The 21,034-nt window shown below is 37.3% G+C and overlaps 1 protein-coding gene across 2 annotated transcripts; it reads left to right on the forward strand.

The window, feature by feature from the left end:
- The first annotated feature begins 1,794 nt into the window (after positions 1-1,794).
- Positions 1,795-20,930, forward strand: pcsk7 (proprotein convertase subtilisin/kexin type 7). 2 transcript variants are annotated; one of them, XM_048160028.1, is made up of 16 exons: positions 1,795-1,939; positions 4,341-4,806; positions 4,892-5,026; positions 5,288-5,453; positions 6,267-6,357; positions 8,530-8,584; positions 8,867-9,005; positions 9,191-9,291; positions 10,604-10,771; positions 13,664-13,768; positions 13,843-13,945; positions 17,644-17,800; positions 17,897-17,991; positions 18,280-18,373; positions 18,627-18,744; positions 20,134-20,930. In XM_048160028.1, exons 2-16 carry the CDS (start codon positions 4,387-4,389, stop codon positions 20,359-20,361), a joined length of 2,175 nt encoding a protein of 724 aa, XP_048015985.1. In that variant the 5' UTR covers positions 1,795-1,939; positions 4,341-4,386; the 3' UTR covers positions 20,362-20,930. The 2 variants fall into 2 exon arrangements, with proteins under 2 accessions (XP_048015985.1, XP_048015986.1); XM_048160029.1 differs by having other exon boundaries at positions 18,283-18,373.
- The last annotated feature ends 104 nt before the right edge of the window (positions 20,931-21,034 follow it).

Genomic DNA, 21,034 nt, shown 5'->3' on the forward strand with positions numbered 1-21,034 from the left:
AAGAGCTGCTCCTTATAAAATGTGAACTTATCTATCCATATACAGGTATTTTTATGATTGTAAAGAGCATCAAAATGCAGCATTGATGCCGTCGACTGGATCAAACAGAGCTAGAAATGAAATGTGTTTGTTTTAGTCCTTGTCTTTCAGAGTCATCATTAACAGGTTAAAGATGTTCCAGATACTTTTGCTCTCTAACTTGATTTCTGTCACTGTGTGGAGAAACAGCATAACCAAACACTGATCTGAAGTCTGTCGTAGAGCAGAAAGTTTAATCTGGATCAGAATGATCTGGATTTGGAAATCCCATGTTTTGCTATCCAGGATCAGGTAATCCATCTTTCTTTTGTGCTGGTTTTTCAACGCAACATCGGATTGGATCACCCTGATCCAGATACACACTGTTTCAGATGAATAGATCTGGATTATCAGCTCTGAATGGGATCACATGACACAGTGTAGGCTGTTATAGCTATATAAAGATCAACAGGCAGAAGATGTGCGTCACTTTAAGTGTTTTATATGAAGAGAAACAAACATCCCCTTCCATTTTCAGTGTGACCATGTGACCCGCAACAAAAACAAATATTCAGTAACAGATGCAGCTGTTAGAAACTAGTTCAGACTGGTTCATCTCTGATGAATGTGCCAATATAGTTTATATACAGTGATTAAAACACTGAACATTAAATATATTATTTAGTTTGATATTGAGATGTTAGGGGATTCATTTATCGTGGCAAAATCTCTTTTTGTACTTTACTGAATTTATTACTTTAATAGGTAAACTAATCAAGAGCAAAATAAAAAATAAAAAACATAAATGCGTGTATATATTACAACATAAATGTTGTATTTTTAACCTCCAATCTTACTGAAAAGTTAGAACAACTGATTATTCGATCCAGATCAAAACCGAGATTGGATTACATTATTTAATCCGATTTCAGAACCCTTCTTTTGAACAACTAATTTTCTACTTATTTTCAAGAATTGGTCCAATAGTCGAAATCCGATCAGATGAGTTTTGAGGAACTGTGTTCTGGGATGATGAAGATCAGAACTGCTGAACTGATCAATAGATGATTTCTGGCGCCATCTGGTGGACAGAGGGAAAAACGGCCGAGATCCACAACATCAAAGTCTTTCATCAAGATCTTTATCTTTACTTGATGTTCACTCAGTTACCAAAGATACACATATTTGTCATTAAAAAAAAGAACTTTCAAAATCTGCTGTTCATTCATCTAATATATTATCTATCATGCTCAGTTTGCTGCTGTCACGTGATATATGTCACTTTTCTCAGCGTTTCTAATCATTCACAGCGAATTTAACAGGCATTTATATTTAATAGATATTATTGAGTATTCATAATAAAATAGATAGATATTATAGATATCGATGGGGCAGATTTCCATTTTAAAGATTGAATGTTTCAACAATCCAGAAGGAAAACCAAGAGACAGTGACAGTGGCCCAATATGATATTCACGTTAAATCATATATATATATATATATATATATATATATATATATATATATATATATATGTTCCAATGAACAGTAATAATAGTTTATAATGTTGGGGAAGTTCATCATACACCAGGCCGAATTTCCTTCACTTTCTCCAGGAGATCAAGGACTACAGCAGCCGTTTGGAAAGAAGAAAGACTTGTAATAGTTTTCATGGCTATACAGTTTAATGTTTTGTATCTGTACAGATATGTCTATTGTTGTATATTCTGTTCTGTTAATTAATAATAATAATAATAATAATAATAATAATAAACAGTGAGAGTGCGCACACCGGATATGTCGTCACAGATGACGAAAGCGGATGTTTGGCGCAGCAGGTTGAGTTATGATGGAGGATGACTCTAAACATCTCGACAGTGAAACACACACACGATAGCGAAATAAATCCTCCTCACTGAAGGTAAGAAGATCCTCTCTTAGTTTCATCTTTGTTTATTTCTGTCCTGTCAGATTCACTGTCTGAGCGCGGATGTGTTTAATCAGGATACTTTATTATGTTCCTCATTGCGTGCTAATGGAATTAATTACGTTAGTTACCACATTACAAAACGAGCTGATGTATTATAACATTATTATTATTATTATTATTATTATTATTAAACAGAGCCGCATGTTTTGAGTTCTTCCGGTCTCTCTCTCTCTCTCTCTCTCTCTCTCTCTCTCACACACACACTCACACACACGGGAAACAGAAACACTATATCAAAGCAGTGTAACAGGACTGCACACGAATGATGTGAAATACAGTGAAGGAGGGAATAGAGCAGTTTCAGTTCATTCACTGCAGGTTAAACTGGTCTGTTCACGTGATTTTAACGACTGTAACTGTGGAGTTTGGGTTAGTAATGATGTCAATATGGGATCAGGATAATTCTCTGTGGTTTTGTTGACAGCAGAGCAGCTCGTCTGAATCTGATTACTGTTAAACAGTGTTGATATCTCGAGCGATAAAGTGGATTAATATAATAATGAAATGCATAAATTGAGTAAAAGGCTAACCAAGAAAGTCATATGGTCAAACAAACATGTCAAATAAATATTAAACAGGAATTGATATCATAAAGAGGACTTTTGGCAGACCCTCATAACCTTTTTTATTGTCTTTCTTCTCTACCATATATTTCAGTATTCATCATAAATTAGGTATTGTTTGAAGCTTACACACTCAACATTCATCCCGTGAAAACTGTCTTGACATTGAACAATTGGTTCTTTAAATTTCTTTGATTCAGGCTCCTCCATCTAGTGGGCAGTGTCTTGTTTCATCTTTTACAAACTTTATTGCACTGTTTATTTCATAATCAAATCTTTTTCTAATCTTGACAAAACACGCATCATTGTAAAAGATAGACTGACAGGAGAAGGCATCAGACATGTCAATGGGGTGTGGGCTGTTTTTGGTATGGAATAAGGCTGGCTTTGATTTTATAACAATTTTAGAGTCTGAATTATTTTGTAACATATTTTGTGTGTATATATATATATATATATAACTTTTAAGGGTTAGTTCACTCAAAAATGAAAATAATGTCATTTATTACTCCCCCTCATGTCGTTCCACACTTTCATTCATCTTAAATTGAGATATTTTTGATGAAATCTGATGGCTCAGTGAGGCCTGCAATGACATTTCGACATGAGGGTGAGTAATTAATGACATTATATAAATTTTTGGGTGAACTAACCCTTACTTAACTTTTTTTTCTTGATTTTGAAGTGCTTCTATAAGTGTTTATGAATTATAACTATTTAAGTTTAGACCTTTCAAGTCTTTGCTCAGAAAGAGGCGTGACATTAACAGGTGTTGCTGCCACATCTGTTGTGAGTTAAAGATTTAACAGGCTTACATTTGATTAGTGATTGTGAAGTCCTTTAAAATCTTAACATTCCCAGCTTTAACACTTTCATGTGCATGAATTAATGAATCACACATTATTTTTTAATTTTTGTTTTTACATTTAAACCAGTGAAAAAATATAACTTTATTTTTAATGTTTTATTTTAAGAGAGTTACATATACACTGGACACCATGCATCAATTATATGAAAAGTGACTCAATACAACTCATTGTTTGGTCTAAAAAAACATGTTTTTAAAACATTTACTAAGAGAAATTGGTATAAATACACATAAGAACATTAAATTATTAGTAATGTTAATAATTATTAAACTATTAATAAAATATGTCTTATTCATTTAAAGATTACACTTTTATGTGACTAAATAAATAAATATAGATTGTAAGCATTGAAATAAGAATTTATTATTCAATATTGCTGTTTAATGAAACTATTCAAGTGTAAATTATATCATAATTTTAACTAAAACACAAAATAAGGCAGAGTCTAAGTATAGGCATAATATAGATGTAGTTTCTGTCACAGAAAAAAAAATGTACAAGAGAAATATTTTTAAAATCTGGATAAAAGTATTTCTAACATCTTATTCAGCTGAGGAATATATATATATATTTTTTGTACCTGTCTGATTTTCTGAGAATAAAAGGATTTAAAACGTATTTCTAAAGTTCTTGGTGCATCTCCTCTTTCATACGCCATTTTGAATGTATGATCCGATATCTCAAAACAACAAAGAGCCACAAAGACAATAATTAAATGCAATCGTAGACAAAACTTAGTAGTGGACGCCATGCCTGAAAGGGTAAAATAAAGCTTCCCCAGTCTCTGACATTTGAAGCGCACTATTTCATGTTGCATTACATGCAGTTTTTCATTCATTGAGATAATCTGATGGCATGATTGTTAGTGATGTGTTTGTGTCTGGTCTGTTTCCCCTGCAGCTAATCCCATGTGGAGCGTGTGTTGTGCTGACTCCAGCTGGCTGACATGGCATCATCTGCCCAGATGTGTATAGGTCTCTATCCTCTGCTGCTCCTCACGGTTTCTCCACTGCACTGCCTCTCCTCCTCCGTTCCCTCCCGAGCGCCCTCTTCCTGTGGACCTGGCCGGTCCTGGGCGGTGCGGCTCAACGCGGCCTCTGTGAAAGCGGGACATTCCCTCGACAGGCTGGCCCAGAATGTGGCCGAGGATGTCGGCCTGGAGAATCACGGGCAGATCGGGCAGCTGGAGGGACACTACCTGCTTTGCCAAGGGCTGGAGGACACGGCGGATGTGGACCCTCGTTCAACGAAGTCTGCTCTGGAGGAGAACCCTCATGTGGTCTGGCACTCGCAGGAACACATCCTCAGACGCTCCAAGAGGAGCGTGACCTTCAATGACCCTAAATATCCCAGTCAGTGGCATTTGGTGAGTATTATGTTGCGTTTAAGCCAGTTAAAATACATCACGATTGGCTCAAAGTGCTTCGATTTCAGCCATGTGACTTCTCCAGCACAACGATGTGAAGCAGGGGATGGACATTAATGTGACTGGCGTCTGGGAGCGTAACATCACCGGCGTCGGGATCACAGTGGTTGTAGTGGATGACGGCGTTCAGCACGACCTGGCAGATATTCAGCCCAATTATGTGAGTGAATCGCCATCAGGTTCATAATGTGTTAAGCTCTATTAGCAGCACGCACTTACCAGAGAAATAATTTACACATTTTGTATGAAGTTTTGACAAAAGCACAGAGCTGAAAATACACAGGTCACACTTAAACATCCTGTAGAAGATGATCAAAATGTCAAAAGTGATTGCTGTCGAATGTTGTCGACAGAGCTCATGAACCCGAGTCTTTCCTATATCCAGTGCAGATTTACTGCATTTTGTCCTGTGTTCTCCCAGAGTCCTGAGGGCAGTTATGATTTAAACTCCAACGACCCGGACCCCATGCCCCATCCCGACGGACACAACGACAATCATCACGGCACCCGCTGTGCTGGAGAGATCGCTGCCGTGTCCAATAACAGCTTCTGTGCTGTCGGAGTGGCGTACGGTGGCAAAGTGGCAGGTTGGTGAAGTAAATCATTCAGCATTTATCACTTTCATTGATAAAATAATATACGTATAATAGATAATACATAAACTCTGTCGTTTCAGTAAAACATCCAGTTTAGCCATGTAAATTCAGAATGTTAAATGCAAGAAATAAAATCATGTAATATATGTAATGTATGTTTTCCAAACAAGGAAGAATATATAATCATGTTTATCAATATTTACCATGTTTCATTTATATAACAATATAATGCAATTTATACCAATAAACAGTTTACCTTCATGTGTTTATTATACAAATGAATTGTTGAATCAGAGTTTTAAACAGCTTGAGCTGATTCCCCAAAACACCCTTAAATCACCATTAAAACATCCACATGTATTGTGATTGTGAATTTAGTGTAATGACACAATCTGATAAGGCATATAATACATGTTGAAGCACCCTTACATTGTCTTTTATTGTTATATTTTAACATTGAAACACCAATTCTAGTCTATTTTATGGTATGTTTTTACAATTCTCTGTGTATGTGTTTAATTGGCTAATAATTTTTTGTCTTTTTACTTATTGTGTTTTTCTGTGTTTTTAGCTATTGTAAAGCACATTGGACAATGTAGATTGTATTTAATTGTGCTATATAAATAAATTGCCATTGCCATTTTTAGGAAATTTAACAGCCATATTAAAAGTCATTGCAATATTCACAATGTTGGTTTATGTTAATACTCCATCGGTAATGCTCTCTTCATGGCCCAGCCCTGCTGTCGTGCTTCACAGAGATGAATTGATTGTAAATGTGTGTGTTTGTACTCGTACTCTCAGGCATCCGGGTTTTGGATGGACCCCTCACAGACAGCATGGAGGCCGTGGCTTTTAATAAGCACTACCAAGTGAATGACGTCTACAGCTGCAGGTACTTCTTCTGTCGTGAGCTCATTCAAGAATCTACAGTTAATTATCTGCTTTAGTTGATAGCACTTGATGTTTAATGCTGTCAGTCCTATAGAGTCCTATATATTTCCTGTCGCTCATTGCGTTCCCCTCCAGTTGGTGTAGTTCTCATTGTAATATAACATGTCGCGCTCTGTCTCAATCACCCGTATTCACTTTTTATTCCTTAAACGCTTGTTTTTTGGGTCAACAGCTTATAAAAACTTCTGGGTTTTTGGTTCTGGGTTTTTTAGCTTGTTAGCTGTACACCTCGTCACACAGCAGCTCTTAGACATTGTTCTGTTTTTTGTCATAAGTCAGAAATGAGAAGGAGGCAGCCTCACGCTATACAAAGTCAACAGAGATGGTTGGATTGTTTGCCCCCCGGTGTGGGCGTGGTTTTCAGATTATGATGCGTGTCACTCTGGAATTTGTAATGTTCGTTCTACAACCTGAATCCTGGAAATGTTGGGATGTTTCTTTAAATTTCAATAAAATGAAAACTAAAAGACTTTCAAATCACAAGAGACAATATTTTATTCACAATAGATCATAGATAACATAACAAATGTTTAAACTGAGAAAGTTTACACTTTTATCCACTAAATGAGCTCATTTCAAATTTGATGCCTGCTACAGGTCTCAGAATAGTTGGCATGGGGGCAACAAATGGCTGAAAAAGCAAGACATTTTGAAAAGATTCAGCTGGGAGAACATCTAGCAACTGATTAAGTTATTTGATATCAGGTCTGTAACATGATTAGCTATAAAAGGGATGTCTGAGGCCCCGTCCACACAGAGACACGTTTTTGTGAATACACACAAATTTTTTATCAGATAGGCGTTTCGTCCACACGGATCCGGCGTTTTCAGAACGTTTGCCGTCTTTGCGTTTTCGTGTGGACAGCCTATCCAAATATTTTGTGAAACGATGTCATCACCCCACGTGTCGACCCTAGTCAGACGCCGCTAACAGCACAAAACAGCAACAACAACAGCAGACTCTAGATCAGGGATGGGCAACTTCGGTCCTGGAGGGCCACTGTCCTGCAGAGTTTAGCTCCAACCCTAATCAAACACACCTGAACAAGCTAATCAATGTCTTAGGATTACTAGAAAGCTACAGGCAGGTGAGTTTAATCATGGTTGGAGCTAAACCATGCAGGACAGTGGCCCTTTAGGACCGAAGTTGCCCATCCCTGCTCTAGATGCTTGTGTTCGTGCTGCAGAAGCTACTGAGCCAAAATAAAGTGTCATTTCTAAGCTTTACTATAGTTTGTATACAGCGCGCAAGGTTTATTCGCTGTTTTAAGTGTATCTCTGTGGCAGAATTACAGCGCCACATACTGGTCTGGCATGTATACTACATCGTTTTGAGTCGTTTCAGTGGTTTCGTGTGGACGCAGATATTTCTCGAGATGAGGGAAAAAAATGAAAAAATGGTGGTCATATTGAACATGTCATTTTATAGTTTATAATTTTGTTCAGGTAACTTTATTTTTCCCCTATAAACAGCAATTTTTCTGTCACACATTCATATTATCAACAAATATTCAGAGTTTTTGCTGTGAAATAATTGGCAAAAGAAGGTTAAAAGTGTCTTTATCTTAAAAGTAAACAATTTACTTAACAAATTTTTAATGAATTAATTTATTTATTTTATTATAATTGTGTGTTTGTGTTTGTTTTTAATCCTCTTTATTCACAAAAAACTATTCACAAGTTTATTTTTATTATAATTATTGTTATTTTTATAAAATCTTGTTAGTATTTTTTCTGTGACAAAAGATTAGGCAGTTATGAATGTGTTCATGATTGGGTGGACATTTTGTTAGTAATTTCCTTTACATTTTTGTTTATTTATTTACTTTTTATAAATGACAGTTTAATTCTGTAAAACTGTTTTCACGATATATCATTTTTATAGTATGTTCCACTTTTAGTTCGCAAACATTAACATTAGTTTACAGCATTAGGTTTCAACTGATAACTAACAATATTTATAAATAAAATGTATTTTTGTTCACAACATTTATTAATCTTGGTTAATACCAATTTATGAATATGCTATTGTTCATTGTTAGTTCATAATGCAACTTTTCATGTTAAAAATTTAATGAAAATGTTTAACCTGACATTTCTACTTGTCTTGTAGTTGGGGACCGGATGATGATGGGCGTACAGTTGATGGACCTCATCCCTTAGGCAAGGTTAGTCATCAGCGTACTGTCGTTCACGAGATTCTCCATATGATTGGCTGAACCTCAGCAATGCTGGTTCTCTTTACTTTTACCAAGACAAAGTGCTGGTGCTTCACCAAAGGTTGAACATGTCAATAAATCCCTTACATGTGTGATATTCAATAGCTTCAAACAGGTACATGTAAAACAAGGTGCATTTCCTGCCATCACACATTTGAGTTCAACCAATAGAATTCAAATCAACACTCAGAGTGTTTCAGTTGATTGTGAAATATCTCTGGTCTCCCACAGGCGGCGCTGCAGCATGGCGTCATTGCAGGCAGGAAGGGCTTTGGTAGCATCTTTGTTGTGGCCAGTGGCAATGGAGGACAGTACGACGACAACTGCAACTACGATGGCTACGCCAACTCCATCTACACCGTGACCATTGGTACTAACCCTTCTCTCAGCTCACTTATGAGGGTCTGAGGAAAGCTGTCCAGAACATGCCTGATCCAGATATCTCCCCAAAATCAAAAGAAAAAAATGCATTTCTTGATTCTGTGTTTCGTAACATTAGTGCCGATGTCAGTAATGAGAATGAGGTCATGTGAGCGTGATGATGTGTAATTGCAGGAGCGGTGGATGAGAATGGCAGAAAGCCGTTTTATGCAGAAGAGTGTGCGTCCATGCTGGCCGTGACGTTCAGCAGCGGGAGCAGACAACTGCGCAGCATCGTAAGCACCAGCAGCCTGTGTGAAAGAAAATATCTAGTCAAAGAAGCCTCACCGTGAACATTCAGATCTGTGTTCTGTCCAGAGAGAGCATGTTTAGATATGTAACGGCTTCACAAAATGTCTTTTCAACCACACACCATTATTTATGTCTTACAATAATTCATATCACAGAAGTACTGGGATGAAAGTTTATAGTTCAGATATAAATGATGTCTACAATAGTGAACAAAATTGAGCAAATTAAGTTTTGAAAGTAACTTGAAAAGATTGTATCAATTGCACCGTGACACCAGTATGTGGGCGACAAGTGTTAAAGAATGTATTTCTCATTGAATCATTCATTCAAGAGATTAGTTCAAAAGCTGATTTATGCAGTAATAATACAAGTGATTGTTTTATGAGTGAATCATTGAATCATTCATTCATTCATTCATTCCAATAATAAAAAAAATCAAATGAATAAGAATGCATGATATATCGGCCACCATATCTGTATCGGCCGATATATGTTCATTTTTAATGTTAGCGTTTTCGGCCCAATAGGAAAATTTGTCCGATCTATTAAAGCCGACATATAATGGATTATTTCCTTCAGCGGAGACACTTCAGATGTGCATTGTTCACCGTGATGCTTATGAATTGCTTTCACAAAGGAAAATACAGTAAGTGCAACAGCATATAGACTATAATGAGAGCATTATAATTGTGTGTTTGGGACATGGCTTTTAATGGTGAGACTTGTTTTTGTAATCAGGCTCTTAAAAGTTATATAAAATTTTGGATTTAGATTTATCGGCCAATATATCGGATATCGGCTTTCAAATATAAAGTATTATCTGTTAACAGTATCAACACAAAATTTCATATCGGTGCATCCCTACAAATTATTAATTTTTTTAAATAGACTGCAGCAATTAACATTTAGTCAGAACCTCTAGTAAATTGCATGTTATTTTGTTTATTTGTTTAGTTGTTAAAATAGAATCATGATCTCTCTTTAAAAACCAAAAAATACTCAATTTATCCACAAAAAAAAAAAAAAAATTGTGCTGCTCTGATATACGTGGATGAATCATATTAACATGCATTCAGAAAATAGCATTGAATTTTAGTTTCACATCAACTTTAACAAAACGTTATACACTATTAAAACAGAAAACTTAAATCCACTAAAATATCACTTCAAGTCACTGTTAATTCAAGTGCAGTAAATTCATTTTAGTCAGACATGTTTTTTCATTCTTTTTCTCCTGTTTTCATAAACAATAAAGAAAAGCAAGAGATAGAAATAGCAGTTCTCGTTTGTTCTCAGGTGACGTCAGACTGGTCTCTGCAGAGCGGCACGGGCTGCACCGACGGGCACACGGGCACATCTGCGGCGGCACCGCTGGCAGCGGGGATGGTGGCGCTCATGCTGCAGGTGCGGCCCTGTCTGAGCTGGCGCGACGTTCAGCACATCATTACTTACACAGCAACACAGGTATCACTTCACTCATCCTGTAATGTAATCCACTGTTAACAAACCGTGCCGTGTCCATATGGGATAACTTGTAATTACCAAATACATTTTAAAGCAACATCACGGTGCTGTTCTGAATATCAGCTGCTTCAACCGTGTGGACATTCAGCACTACAGCAAGACTGTTTGTTTGTTCGTGTTCTTTCTTTACCTAAACATGGTCCAGATTTCACATGTCCAAAGCCTTTTTAGACTGTCGGTGCAAGTCCGATTGGAATCCGATCATGTTTAGCAAGTGTGAACGGCAAAAAATCCCATGGAATCCAACTTTTACAAATCTACATTCATATGTGTTTTGAAATCCTTTTCAAATCTCGTATCTCGAAATCCAGATTTACATCTACCTGTCACTTTCTCATGTACAACACATATGATGGAGACATCCGTGATGAGGCTTCATTAGTAGTCCAGCCCACCGCAGCTACACATCCTCATATTCTAAGACAACATCACAAACCCCTCCGTGTTGTTTTTGACAACTTTATTGGAAAACGAAAGAGAGCCACGGGACACACAAATCAGATCCGCACAGTTGCGATACAGAGTGTGGACAGTCGATCATTTAGATCAGATTCCAGTCGGATACACAAATAATCGGATTTGGACTGACAGTGTGAATGTAGTCCAAATGTCATATACAACGACACTCTCAAATTAAAATGTAAATTTTTATATATATATATATATTAGGGCTGTCAATCAATTAAAGGTCCCGTTCTTCGTGATCCCATGTTTCAAACTTTAGTTAGTGTGTAATGTTGTTGTTAGAGTATAAATAAAATCTGTAAAATGTTAAAGCTCAAAGTTCAATGCCAAGCGAGATATTTTATTTAACAGAAGTCGCCTACATCGAACGGCCAGTTTGGACTACATCCCTCTACTTCCTTCTTTAATGACGTCACTAAAACAGTTTTTTGACTAACCTCCGCCCACAGGAATACACAAGAGTTGCGTTTGTAGAGTGTGTTTGTCGCCATGTCGTCGAAACGCTGTTATTTTCATCCCGCAGTCCAATCACCGGGTCTGATTCCGGCTCAAATTGACAGGGTAAAATTAAAGACATGTTTACAATAACACTGAGCGCGTGCATCTCCACGTTATGGTAAGAGGCGTGACCTTTCCGGGCAAGATGCGCTAAACCGCTGTCGAATCACAACACAGGAACCGCTGGCACAATCAGAACTCGTTACGTATTTCTGAAGGAGGGACTTCATAGAACAAGGAAGTCATCAGCCCGTTTTTATGACAGTGGAAACAGCGGTATACAGATAAGTAAATTATGTGAAAAATACTGTGTTTTTTTACACGCGAAACATGAACACATGTTATATTGCACACTATAAACACAATCAAAGCTTCAAAAAACCACGAAAAACGGGACCTTTAAAAAAAAGTTAATTGCACATTTTTCTGTGCTTGATCACAGTCAATCAAAATTGTGTCATCAGAAATATATTTTCACATTGAATATCCAAATGAATGTACAAGAAATATACAGTATTTTACATTTTTGTACTATAAATTAAGGCCAGTATCACCAATATTGATTGATGCCTCTATTAAAGGTACACTGTGACTTTTTTTAATTTATTTTTTACAAAATTTAAGGTCAATACATCATCAGCCCTTCCTCCAAAACATGTTTTTGTCTTGCCCTGGTTCACTATGGTAAGCTGATTATAAGTGTTTATATTTTAGAGCTGAAGGTTTTCAGGGGAAATTGCCTTCATCTGTTTCTCTCCCGTGCGTGTCTCGTCATATCTGTGAATAGTGTTGTGTGCTCTGGAGCACCTGGAGTAAACAATTTTTCTGATCTGGGCAGTTTAGCACCCTTTTTATGCCAGTAAAAATTTGAGAAGCAGAAATCATGTTTTATTACTTACAATTATAACGCAGGTAATACCATTTTCGTCCACACCTGATTTGGAAAAAGTCATTCATGTTTGTTTTCGTTATACGTGGATATTAACAAATCATTACTAATCCGTTTATAACTGGGACAAAATGCCTCTGCGACTCGGCTCTGAACAGGTATTTGTAAGAGAAACTACATTACTCCTGTTTTGGTTTCCTTACATTTGCTGCCGATTCAGTCAAGAATTGATTTTTAATTGATTTTTTTTTGTTCAGAAATTTTACTTAATTACTTTTTATGGAAACTAATGTTACAGTATTTTTGCATTACTTTTTCTCACCTGGGCTGGGCTTGCATGTTTGTTTTTTAATAACAACAAAACAAGTTTTATTTTTGGCAAATGTAAAGGCCCTTTCACACCAAAAGTGAAGTGATTGAGCCTCAGGCTGAAGGAAATGCATATTTACTCCTGTACAGTTTGAGCTGCGCCCTCTACAAACCTTTCAGCTGTGGTACAGGAGAAGGAAGTTCAACACTCTTATTTCTAAATCTAATCTAAAGTCATTTTTGCTTGTTAGTATGGGTGAATTAGATCATTGATGGTCAGCAGAAAAGACATTGGTTAATAAAGTGAGATTAAATAGAAAAAACTATATATTATAACATAATTATTACAGGTTTGCATAAGATTCTGAGTTTGCATTTCACTGTTTTTATCATTTTGAGGGATACTGAATGTTTTCGTTCAAGTGACATGAGTAAATGCACGTTCACATTCGGTCTAGATCTACAGTAACATCATGTGACACAGTGACACAACACCTCTGACCTTTATTTCACTCAACATGGGGACAGCAGAGCTGTCAGTCAATAAATCTCACAATTCTCAATACTAATATTGATATCGCTGCAAATGTTATTTTATTATTCATACTATTAGTCTGAATTTGAGTGTTAATGTGTTAATGCTGATGTCATATCCTCATGTTCCCACACAGCATGACACACAGGCCGACTGGAGAACGAACGGAGCAGGTTTCCATCACAGTCACATGTACGGCTTCGGGCTGCTCAACGCCTGGAGGCTCGTCAACGCTGCCAAGGTGAGTCTGCGCTCGTCACAGCTCAAATACAGCTCACATGAGGAAGCTGAGGGTCTGTGTCTGTATGTCGGCAGGTCTGGGAGTCCGTCCCCTACTTGGTGTCCTATCAGAGCCCAGTTTTGAAGGCCAATGAGATCATCCCAGCCTATCCCAAAACTCTGTCTCACACGTGGAACGGTAAGAGATTTATCTTTAGGATAAACAGAATATGAGCAGCATGAAATGCTCTTAAAAACACGTAATCCTGAAATCAGAAGGAGCTATAAAGATGTTGCATACATTAAAAAAAAATACATGTTCATTATTTCAGTATTTAAATGTTTAACTTAACTGTAATATAATTATTTAGTGTGTTTGGACCAGTAATTGAGAGCAGGCCATAAAAAGGGCTATTATGACAGCGGCGTGATGAGCGAGGCTCTGTTGAGTGGATCCGTGCCACAGACGGCAGATATCTGCCCTTACTTGGAGATGTTTGTGAGCGTTCATGTGTTGAAGTATACAGTGAAAGTGAAATGTTGCTTCCCTTCTCATCTTCCCTCACATCTTCCTCACTGTTTTCCTTTTGTCTCTCTCTGTCTTCAGTCAGCTGGTTGAGAACCGCTGCTTTTCTTGCTCTCTTTGACAGTTGTTCTCTCTCTGAAAACGGTTCATCTTCTGAGCTGAATCTTCTGACACGGTTTAAGCAGCAGTCGCTTATGTGTCCACTAATACATATAATACATATAATACACTAATAAATAGGAAGTGACTTTTGCAAATGAGCATCACAAGACAGCACGTGCAGAAAGCTGATGTATTCATTTGTATTCTTTTTTTATTATTATTATTATTTTTTATGTGACACTAATTTGCTATTTTTTAGATGCAAACATATAGCTTTTCATAATAGTCTATTAAACTATAAAAATAACAGACTAGATGTTCCCCAGCACTGTTTATTTAATGTGGAAGTTTGTTAAAAAAAAAAAAAAGTCAAATACTACATTTAGAAATATTAGTAATGCATTATGTGCATTAAGTGTAGAAATTTTACATAATTTAGAAAGGTGAATAAGAAACTGAATAAGACAGCAATTTGCAACGTTTCTAAGTAATAATGAATTGAAATAGTATTTCATTCTGTAGATCTGGAATAGTTAGATGTATCTGAACACCTGATGTTAGTCTGTCAGTTTCATTACCATCTATTCAAAAGAGGAAACTTGATGTTGTACTGTGATGTAAACATGGACCGTGTAACATAAACTGCAGTGAATTCTGAATGGGAGAGAGTGTCACACTGTCATTCGTGTTTTGTGAAGAAACTGTACAGAAGAAAACATTGTATAATTGTATAACACATTGTTAGTGTTTTTAGATCAGTTTTATGAGTGACAAAGTGTGATTATTGTATGGAAGGTGTGAGTTGTGTATGGTAGTTTTAGTTCAAACATACACGGCTCTGTTATAGCGCTGACCATCACGAACATCAAAACACGTCACATGCTCTGGAGGAGGTGAAACGCACCAATCACAGCAGTCTGTTTCTGAAAGAGGTTAGGCACACCTTGAAATAAAGCGTCTGAAGAGAGTGAAAATGAGGATGGAAAATGATCATTTTTACAACAAGTTTCATGAAACAAACATGCTAACTTCATAAGCTAACCTCCAGAAGCATGATATGAAGATCTGACCCCTGGACTAAAATTTCTGGACTCAAATGTATTGACATTTAGGGAAAAACAGTTATAAAGCAGCTATATATAGAATACATTTATGTTCACTTAAATATACAGTCCAAACCAGTGAAAGTAAGATGGCACTAATGAAACATTATTATATTAAATAAATTGGATCTTTTTAAATTAAAATTTGTTTTGTAAGTGTAACAGAAGTAAAATGTGAAAGAAATGGAAGCAAATACTTTCTGAAGGCACAAGTAGGAATATACACATTAATATCAGCCTAATAAACCTTTTTCTTCTTCTTTTTTTTTTTGTGCTTTTATTATGACGGAAACTGCAGTTGAGCTTTTATTTGGGTGGAAAACTACCGTTTCTGTGAAAACAGATTTACAAACGAGTCTCATTACAAATCTAATGAAATGCTGTAGTCATCTTCCCACAAAAATGTTGGAAATTATGCAAATGTGCAAATAAAGTGTAATGTTGCCTGCTGCGTTCCCAAGTTCCCAAAACACCGGATCACGAGAAGATCGCGTGAGGAAAGTGCGCAAGTGCTCAGCTCAAACAGGCTATATACCTATTTAATTAAATCAGTCTTTTGTGATTTGGTAAGGGCAAAAAGCCGTATTTCCAGTGTGATTTTAATTCATCTGACAGATACTTTTCCAAAGCAATGGCAGAAAACAACGATACCTTTTTATGTTATTATGAGAAGTTTAAATATATTTTTGGTTCATTATGAAACTGTGGCGGCACAGATTAGACTATGGTGAGCTGCTGGAGTCTGGGTAATTAATGGAAATCATTGCATTGAAAAAATAATTGTCCATTGATCAGAGGTACCTGAAAACCTTAATTTAAAAGTAAAAGTAGAGATACCTTACTGTGAAAATGACATGCTACAAGTTACCTGATTTTAACAGTACTCAAGTATTGTACTCGCTCTGACTGTAGGCTCAGAGATGCACTAGTCCTCAGCTCCTAAGGGATGGATGTGCTGCTTTCGGCCACAGCCTCAGCCTCATCTCATATATGAAACACCTGCGATTCACAAAAGTCCTGCTAATGCACTCGCATTCCCCTAAAGTAGTAAAACTGCTGCAGAGAAAGTTAGGTGCCATGCAGGCTGTAATGAGTACTGGCTTTGTTCATCACAAATGTATTGGAGTAAAGAGTACATGTTCTAAATAATAGAGTAAAAGCTGCTAATATCTTTAACTCTCCGTCAAAGCACAAAAACGACACTTAAGTTCAATAAATAATTTCCACCACTGCCATTGATTGATTTCATGGTGACTTTAAAAGGCTGTGCACAGTCTTCACATCTCATAATGAATTTTTGTTTTTGTTTATGCCGTTCTCTAATTGTTTACCATGATGAACTCTCTTTCTCTCTCTCACCCTGAGGAAAACATGTCCCTATATGGTTAGAGAGTATTAAGCTTGAGTTAGGAAACAGAGTTAGTGTAGCCTAAAGTAAGAATTCAGAAGGACTGGTGGACCGCACTGTTCCCTCTCAGCAGTCCTTAAGTTAATGTACTGATGACGTTGTGTTATTTTTAAGCAGCATCTGCAGCATGTGAGTGTAGCAGCAGCGTAACTGCATCAGCAGGAACATTTCAAGCTCAAACGTTGACATTGTTGCTTCAGCTCTAAACTTTGAATAACTGCTGTAAAGTATAAAATGGTTAGCAGAAAAAGGCCATTGAGAATTATTACAAACTTGATCATTCTGAAATCTCATTTACATGAGAAGCAACACTGCAAGAAACGTTTGGTGCTTTGGTAGTATGTTTCTAATAAGTACGTTAGGGGTATGGGTAATTTACGTTATAGTGCAAAACGTCCAAGTATCGTAAAGTTATGTTTACCAGAGACCTTATGTTAGTTTAAAATGGAAAAACCCCATTATAAAACCATATGAAAATCTTGAGGGAACCAGTGGTGAATTAGTCTTCTGGGTTTTGACGTCACACGCCTGCAGCACAAAAAGCTGAATTGCTCAACAGTGGTTTGATGACATTCACCTGGCCTGATCCGAGGGACACAAACAGTGCAACCCAGTGAAACACAAAGGATGTCTGACTAAAACCTGATTATTGAAGCTCTTTAATGCTTTCGAGTTTGCCTGTAGATCAAGCACTGCTTGTATGTAAACCACTCTTAAATATTAACCTTTCTCTTTCATTTCAATCCTTTCATTCGTAGTCACGGTATCTGACTTGAGGCAGTCAGGCATGCAAACGCTGGAGCACGTGTCCGTCACCGTGACGATCGTCCATCCTCGGCGTGGGAACGTCGAGATCGTGCTCGTGTGTCCCAGTGGAATGACCTCGCTGATCGGAGCCAAGAGAGCGCTGGATGTGTGAGCGTCCAAACACTCCTGATTCACTACACACACACGCGTCTGTATGCTGCCAGTGTGAGTCTGTGATGTGAACCGGTTCTGTTGTTTGAATAGAGATACGACTGGATTAACGGACTGGACCTTTTCCACGGTTCGATGTTGGGGAGAAAGAGCAGAGGGACAATACAGTCTACAGATCACTGACAACAGTAAGACAATACAACACTCACCTTATTCTGACATACAGAAGTGTGTAATAAGTTATATGTGGAAAACTTCATCTGGTCAGCTGCTAGCCGTTGCTTGCTAATGATCTCATGGGAACATCTTGAAAACTCAGTAAAGGCTTGGCTGATGGCACTACAGGAGCATAGACAGTGGCTATTCAACTCTCCTTGAAAAAAAAGACAATATTTAGTCACAATATATAGCTACCTTTGATCAATTGTGATTTAAAACAATCAGGCGGTGATGCATCACCTGTTTCTGTGTTTCAGAAGAGTCGACTCTGTCATCGGGCGTACTGAAGTACTGGAAACTCACTCTGTACGGCTCATCTCTGTCTCATCAGCAGGTGAAAGAGAGACAAAGGTGAGCTGAGAGGACTAATACTCTGAATTAATTCAGTGAAGTTGAATTAACTTGTAATAACAAATAACTTGTAAATATTTTAAATGTTGAGGAAATGAACGGCAAACATTGAAACGCTCCGGTCTGTTAAACAGATTGTGCTTCTTGTATTTTTGCATATGATGAACCTCAAATTTTTAGCGTTTACCATTTTAGTATTAAACCATTTGTATGCAAGTAAAGTATTTGTATGAAACTTTGTTTCGATTGCCAGAGTTGTTGAAGACGCCATGGGCGGCCAGTATCTCAACAGCAGTTTTGCTCTCCCCTGTCCGCCTGGTATAGATGTTCCTCCTGAAATCGTGAGCCCGTTCACCTCGAACAGCCTGAAGGTGTGTGATGCTGTCAATGTGCAGAGAGGGAAAATCACATATGCAGATGTGCTCAAAAGTTTACATACCCCTTCCAGAATCTGTGAAAATGGGAGTAATTGTAACAATATAAGAGGGATTATACAAAATGCATGTTATTTTGATTTAGTACTATCCTGAATAAGATATTTTACATAAATTGACCAATGTTCTTCAGAATATTTGAACCCTTTCCAGATTTTGAGATCCATCTTTTCACACTGTCACTGCTGGAAAGGGTTCAAATTTGCAAAAGATGCTGGAAAATCAAAGTATTTTTGGGACCTGGAAGATTTTTCTGAAGAATATGTGGCAGTTTAACTGTTCAGGACAAACAAGAGACTCATGAAAATACATTACAAAGCAACAAAAAAAAACCAAACAAAAAAAAAAACAGCTGTGAATCATTAAAGGGGACCTATAACGCCCCTTTCTCAAGATGTAATATCAGTCTCTGGTGTCTCCAGAATGTGTCTGTGAAGTTTCAGCTCAAAATCCCCCACAGATCATTTATTATAGCTTGTCAAATTTGACCCTATTTGGGTGTGAGCAAAAACACACCATTTTTGTGTGTGTCCCTTTAAATGCAAATGAGCTGCTGCTCCAGAAGAGGGCGGAGCTTTAACAGCTCAACAACAACAAAGCTGGAGAATCTCACGCAGCCAAAATGACGACGGTGTTCAGCCTTACATTGTTCAAACCGGAGTCGACACTGATGGAGAGACTCAGGAAGAAGTTACAACTTTTAGACGTTTCTGAATGGTTAGTGGATAAATTGATGTAGTTGCTGTGGAGTTGATTCGACTCATCGGTGGGTGGAAACGTGCAGATTCAGGGGCGGTAATATTATAATAAGATCCCCTTCCTACGTCACAATGGGAGTGAAATCTGAGCGGTTGTTTTTTCACATGCTTGCAGAGAAAGACTTACCAAAACAAAGTTACTGGGTTGTCCTTTTTCACGTTTTCTGGGTTGGTAGATGCAGTGGGAACCTGATTATAGCACTTGAACACTGAAAAGGTCTGATTTTCATATGTCCCCTTTAAGAATCAAGGGTATGTAAACTTTTGAGTGGGGTCATTTTTATAAATTCAGCTATTTTTGTCTATATGTAAACATCTTTTATGTAAAATATCTTACTCAGGACAGTACTAAATAAATGCCTTTCGTATGATTCCACTTATTTTGTTAAAATTATTCACATTTTCACAGATTTTGCAAGGGGTATGTAAACTTTTGTGCAACATTGTATAACTACAGTATGACTTACACTGAAAACAGTTTTTACATGTTCAAAATACTGTGTGAAATGACTATATAATAATCAGTACCATGAAAGTGAGCAGTAATCTGTCGTTTTGTGGTTCGCAGTCTCTTCTGCTGCTGGGCTGTTTTGCGCTCTTCTGGTCGCTGTATTACACTCTTGAAGTGACCCTGACCCATTGGGACTGGCGTGGATGTAGCGTGGCCGTCAGGGGAAGAGACAGAGGATTGCAGGCTGGATCCACAGGCCTAGAGGACAGTCAAGTGGTTGAAATCCAGCCCGAGATGGACAATGAGTCCAAAGTCCCCCTCATTGCTGCTGATATGAACACGTAGCACTCAGGAAAAACTGGAAAATGGACCCTGTCTTCTTCTCCTCTCTTTTTTGTTTCTTTGTCTCCAATTCATTTGTTTGGAATTTCAGGTTGCACTTTGCTTTCGTTTGAGCATGTGAGCAAACGCTCTGTATTGAGTTGCCTTATTTTGTTTTTGATTTATTTGCTGATATGTTCATGACAATGTTACCTTAAAAGAGTGCCTGATAAAGTGAGCGAGTCTTTGCAGTATTTGAAACGTTTATTGCATATAGGATTGGATGGATTGCACGATTGAAAGTGTGTGTTTGGTGACTGCTGCGTGAATGATGTTATAGAGTTTAATATAATTACATTCTTTTACATGTTTTTTCTTGATCGTGATGCATTGAATGTGACACGATTGGAACATTTTCAGAGTATAAATACCTCAACACTTGAATTTTGACATAATAAAAGAGATCTGCCGAGGTCTGCTTAACTGCAGACGTTTTACTGATTTTAGCCAGTTTTTTTTTTTTTTACTGAAGCGTGGTATTCTTGTGAACAAGAACTCAGATGTGGTTTAAATAAAAACAAAAAGGGAAACTGTTTTAGCATCTCTTTTACCATGGGTTACAATATTATGTGCTCTCAGACATGCCCTTAAAATCAACAAAACATAAGAATTATTTCTGTAATGAGACGAGTGAAGC

This window comes from Megalobrama amblycephala, linkage group LG16, assembly GCF_018812025.1.
Source record: "Megalobrama amblycephala isolate DHTTF-2021 linkage group LG16, ASM1881202v1, whole genome shotgun sequence".
NCBI lineage: Eukaryota > Metazoa > Chordata > Actinopteri > Cypriniformes > Xenocyprididae > Megalobrama > Megalobrama amblycephala.

Coding starts and splice junctions, on each gene's coding strand:
- pcsk7 (XM_048160028.1), top strand. CDS start 4,387: ATGGCATCATCTGCCCAGATGTGTATAGGTCTCTATCCTCTGCTGCTC. Junction 8,585..8,866: donor GACCTCATCCCTTAGGCAAG/GTTAGTCATCAG, acceptor GGTCTCCCACAG/GCGGCGCTGCAGCATGGCGT. Junction 18,745..20,133: donor TCACCTCGAACAGCCTGAAG/GTGTGTGATGCT, acceptor TGTGGTTCGCAG/TCTCTTCTGCTGCTGGGCTG.